General features: G+C 52.6%; 1 protein-coding gene across 1 annotated transcript; it reads left to right on the top strand.

Annotated features, from left to right (window-relative positions):
• The first annotated feature begins 630 nt into the window (after nt 1–630).
• Nucleotides 631–2,193, top strand: Id3 (inhibitor of DNA binding 3, HLH protein). The gene is made up of 3 exons (XM_008848593.2): nt 631–1,010; nt 1,129–1,211; nt 1,697–2,193. The coding sequence occupies exons 1-2, from the start codon at nt 711–713 to the stop codon at nt 1,186–1,188; spliced, it is 360 nt and encodes a 119-aa protein (XP_008846815.1). The 5' UTR covers nt 631–710; the 3' UTR covers nt 1,189–1,211; nt 1,697–2,193.
• The last annotated feature ends 2,454 nt before the right edge of the window (nt 2,194–4,647 follow it).

The following is a 4,647-nucleotide window of genomic DNA, read 5'->3' as shown; positions in this document are numbered from 1 at the left end:
TGCTCCCACCTCCCCTCCCCTCCTCCTTGCAATCTCAGCGCCTAGCCCAAATCTGTTTTCTTCATTGTAACCTCAGCTTCACCGCAATTAATTTTTTTCCCCTCTGGTCACAAGATAATTCCTGACGCCAGTGAGTCTGGAGGTCAGACGAACAGCAAATTGGGGAACAAGGCGGCACTAATTCCTTACAAGTTTCCCTTGAAAATTCTTGAGGGGGGGGAACGTGGAAAAAAAAAAAAAAGCTTCTTAGTTGTTCAGGGGTTTATGACCTTTGAGTTGTAGGTTCGAACCAGTGTTGGGCACGGGGCAGGGGAGAGCGAAGATGTTGGGCGCCGCCAGAAAAAGGCAAATTCTTAAAGTTAATGGTTTTAAGTGATTTTTTTTAGATCCATGCTGGCTAGGAGGCCCGCCTCTCTGCAGTATCAGCGCTTCCTCATTCTTTGATTCCGCGGCTCCGCGGTCTTCGGCGTCAGACCAGTCGGAGGAAGCCTGTTAGCAATTTAATCAGGCTGCGAACTCCCAGGGCTGGGGAGGCGGAGCCTAGGGCAGGCGGGGGTGGGGCCTGGGCGGGCCAATTTGAATAAAGGGCGGGCCCTCGCGGCGGGTCCCATAAAAGTCGCCCGGCCCCAGGCGTGCTTGCATTGCTCGCTGCTCCGAGTGGTTCCTAGTTCTGCTTATTTCTTTGGACACTTCCAACTTCACTCTCCAACATGAAGGCGCTGAGCCCTGTACGCGGCTGCTACGAGGCGGTGTGCTGCCTGTCGGAACGCAGCCTGGCCATCGCCCGGGGCCGAGGCAAGAGCCCGGCGGCGGAGGAGCCGCTGAGCCTCCTGGACGACATGAACCACTGCTACTCGCGCCTGCGGGAACTGGTACCCGGAGTCCCGCGAGGCACTCAGCTTAGCCAGGTGGAAATCCTGCAGCGTGTCATAGACTACATCCTCGACCTGCAGGTGGTCCTGGCCGAGCCGGCCCCCGGACCCCCGGACGGCCCGCATCTCCCTATCCAGGTAAGCGCGTGGGAGCCAGGCGGGGCGGGGCTGAGCATCCCGGCTGGGATGCTGCGGGTACCCCCAACCTCCCAGCTCCCTGAGTCCCTTGTCTAACTCGTTCCTTCTCCATTCGCAGACAGCTGAGCTCACCCCAGAACTTGTGATCTCCAACGACAAGAGGAGCTTTTGCCACTGACCAAGCGGTCCTGGCACCTCTCGGTGAGTTCTCTTCTTGGGGAGAAGGAGGCTTGCCTGGGAAATCCTGCAGTTGTCAGAACCTTTGAAGGGCTACGGTTCCCTCAGTTTGGGCAAAGAGGGACTAGCGACTTATCTGTTGGTCATTTGGAATACACAGCAGAACCGAATTCAGTATCACGTGCATTGCATTAGCACGTTGCCTCTGCCCACCCCCAGGGGCCAAAGATCAGGGCAAGTGGGCGCGCGGGTCCCACTAAATAGTCTTTCTGTTTGGAGGCGTACAAGGAAGCCCCCTTCCCCTAGTGTCATTTCCAGAGGGGTGTTGGGTAGCTCTGCCTGTGGTCCTTTGGCGCCAACTGGGTGGAGGCAGTGTGGGGTGCGGAGTTATCAGCTGGAGGTAGAGACCGAGTTTCCTCCCTGGCGCCGTCCAGTCTGCGGCGGCCCCCGCCTCGGCTCGCTCAGCGGAAACTGACGGCTCGCTCGCTCTTTTTTCCTCCCCCGCCCAGAACGCAGGTGCTGGCGCCCGTTCAGCCTGGGACCCTGAGACTCTGGGACCCTCTCCGGCCGGAAGCCTGAGGGCATGGATGAGCCCTAATCTCGCCTCTAGCCCTCTTGACTTCACCGCCCCCACCCCCAACTCCTGCCTCGAGGCTGGACCTGGCGCCCGAGCGCGAAGGACTGTGAACTTGGGTGGCCTGAAAAGAGCTAGCGCCGGTCAGCAGCTGGGCAGCGTCACCCTACTGCCACCCCACCTCCAAGTTTTTTAAAAGACTGGCTTTTCAGAAAGAGGGTGGGCGAGGTGAGGGTGGAGAGTGGCTGCCCTGCAGACTCTGCCAAGGCAGCATTAGAGCTGGTCTTCTGGTCTGCTGCCCTGATTATGAACTCTATAATAGAGTATATAGCTTTTGTACCTTTTACAGGAAGGTGACTTTCTGTAATCATGTGATGTATATTAAACTTTTTATAAAAGTTAACATTTTGCATAATAAACGATTTAAAAACATGGTGTGACCTCATCAGGCGCCAGTCTCCCCATCCTGAGGGACTTATTTTCTAAAGACAGCTATGTGAGAAAGACCATATCTTTGGGGCTTGGGAAGAACAAATTTTCTTAAGGGTTAGGGTGGCATGGTAGAAAGGGCTCAGAGAACCCCCAACCATTGGAGGTTGGGAACAAGCATCTATAATGAAGCTTGAAACTTTATTCATGATGTCTTTCTAGCAGGGGATGTGGTAAGAAGAGAGCCTAGAGTTTGCTTCATTGGGTGTCAAGTCATGTGTGGTGACTGACAGACCCATTTGAGAGATGAATAAACTGAGCACTGGGCCTGGTTTCATTTCCCTTATGCTTTCTGGTCTGGCTTCCTCCTGGACTTCCAAACTTGGAAAAAAAGAAACCGGCAAGGTATCTCCTCCAATCTGCAGCCACTCAGGGATGCAGACAAGCTGGGAAGTACTGGTATTAATCCTTCCCTTAATGCACAGTAGACTGACCTGGGAGTTTAAGAACAGCCCCCAATTTTAACTGTAATGATTAGGGCCTTGAAGTGGCCATTTCATGGGGGCCAAGCCTATAAGTGGGGCAGAAGGTTAGACCTCAACTTAAACCACCATCCAGGACCCCCCACCTGGTGGCTCCCTAGGTGGGCTGCACCAGGCTCCTGGCCTCACTCAATTCCTGTTTATATGATCTCATGTGTGTTGGTCCCTGGCATGTGTTTAATATTTCATAACAAACATGTCACATCATCACCCTTTGTATCTTAACCCTGGTGAGCTTTCTGGGGTGAAGAGGGTCATGTAGAGGGGGTGCAACCTCTTTGATAGTCATCTTTTCAGTCTGATAAGTTTTTGGTTTTGGTTTTTTAAGACAGGGTCTCCCCCTGTACCCCAACTTGCCTGGAACTTGCTACATAGACCAGGCTGACCTCATCTGCTTGCCTCTGTCTCCCAAGTGCTGGGATTAAAGGGGTGTGTCACCACACCCAGTTTGATGGTTCTTAACCTGTTTGGGGTCCTGCTTTGCTGATGGAAGGCTGGAGTACTCTTCAGAAACCACACATGGAATTTTGCAGAATAGTAGCAGCCCCCCAACTCATGTGAGAAACCTTGCCCCTGGTAACCCTATGACCACAGGTGAATCCACCCTGGGTTGTATGTTAAGAGTGCTATGTTCTCTGGATACTGCCTTAATAAGGATGCAAATCCTGGATCTGCCACATACCAGCTTTACAAACTGTGCCTCTCAGACACCTCAGTTTCTTCTTAATACTAGGCAACAGATCTGGAGGAAGCGGTTCCAAGGGGGCCTGTACTTAGAAGAAGGGATGGAATGAAAGCTCGTGTGCCATGTGGCCTCGGTGCAAGCCACTTCCAGAGCTAGGCGGCCTTCTAGAATTGGAGATAATGATGGGAAAGTTCTTTGAAATGCATCACACACCTACAAGGCATTATTAAGCTAATTTCAAGGAAATTGCTTGTCAGGACTCACAGGGCTGAAAGGCTCAGGTGGCCTGGACAAAAGCTTACACCAGAATGCCAATTCATTAGTCATTAGAGAGTGAAAGCAATTTAGCCCTAGGTTGGAAAACTATGAGAGGATAGAATCCTGTCGTAATCACTTACCCAAGTGCCTACCAGGTGCCTGAGTCCATTTTATCTTAATCTTTTTTCTAATCATAACAACCCTGCAAGGTGAGTACCAATGGGTTAGGCTGCTCCAGGTCAGTGCAATGAAGTGGCAGATGGTATTTAGGAAGATCAGCTTTCTCTAACTTCAAGGCCCAAGTCCCTTCAACTATAGATGGCTCTTCTCCCTGTCACCCCATAGCAGGGCTCATAGTAGGACCCCAGTGGGAGCTTGTTGAAGATTGAAGATTACCTCAGTTCTGCCCCTGTAATGAAAATGGTTATCTCCCTTACAGGTTTGTGGTTCGGATAAAAGACCACACAAAATATCTACCAGGTTCCTGGAACGATATAGATTCAGTATTAGCTGAGGGTCGTGGGCCCATTTCTCAGTCGAAGCACAGGACACTGGTGGGTATCTTTATTAATAATAATAGTAAAACAAGCTCCTAACAGGCAAAACAACCTGCACATGGCCTCACAGTTCCTAAGTGACAAAGCAGGGATTCAAATTCATGCCGTGACATCATGGTGGCCTTCCGAGAAGGCCAATTAAGCACTCTCTAGCCGTGGATGCAATTATTGTTCTTCCGGGGGGCCTCATGGGCTTCCCTGATAGTCACTCTTCCCCAGGCCCCTGAGCTGCACCCTAAAAAAGGAAATCCTGTAGCTTGCTCTCCCGCAGAACTACCCCTACCCACTCGCGGGCCTCCGGGGTAAGAGAGCAGCTCCCCACCAGCGTCTGCGCGGCGCCGGGGCAGGACTCAGCCGCGGCGCACATGGCCCAGCGCCCGGGCGGGCGGAGCCTCCAGGCCCCGCCCCCGGCCCG

Source organism: Nannospalax galili, unplaced genomic scaffold (genome assembly GCF_000622305.1).
Source record: "Nannospalax galili isolate Female #2095 unplaced genomic scaffold, S.galili_v1.0 scaffold184, whole genome shotgun sequence".
Lineage (NCBI taxonomy): Eukaryota > Metazoa > Chordata > Mammalia > Rodentia > Spalacidae > Nannospalax > Nannospalax galili.
This window is presented reverse-complemented; position numbering and strand designations above follow the sequence as displayed.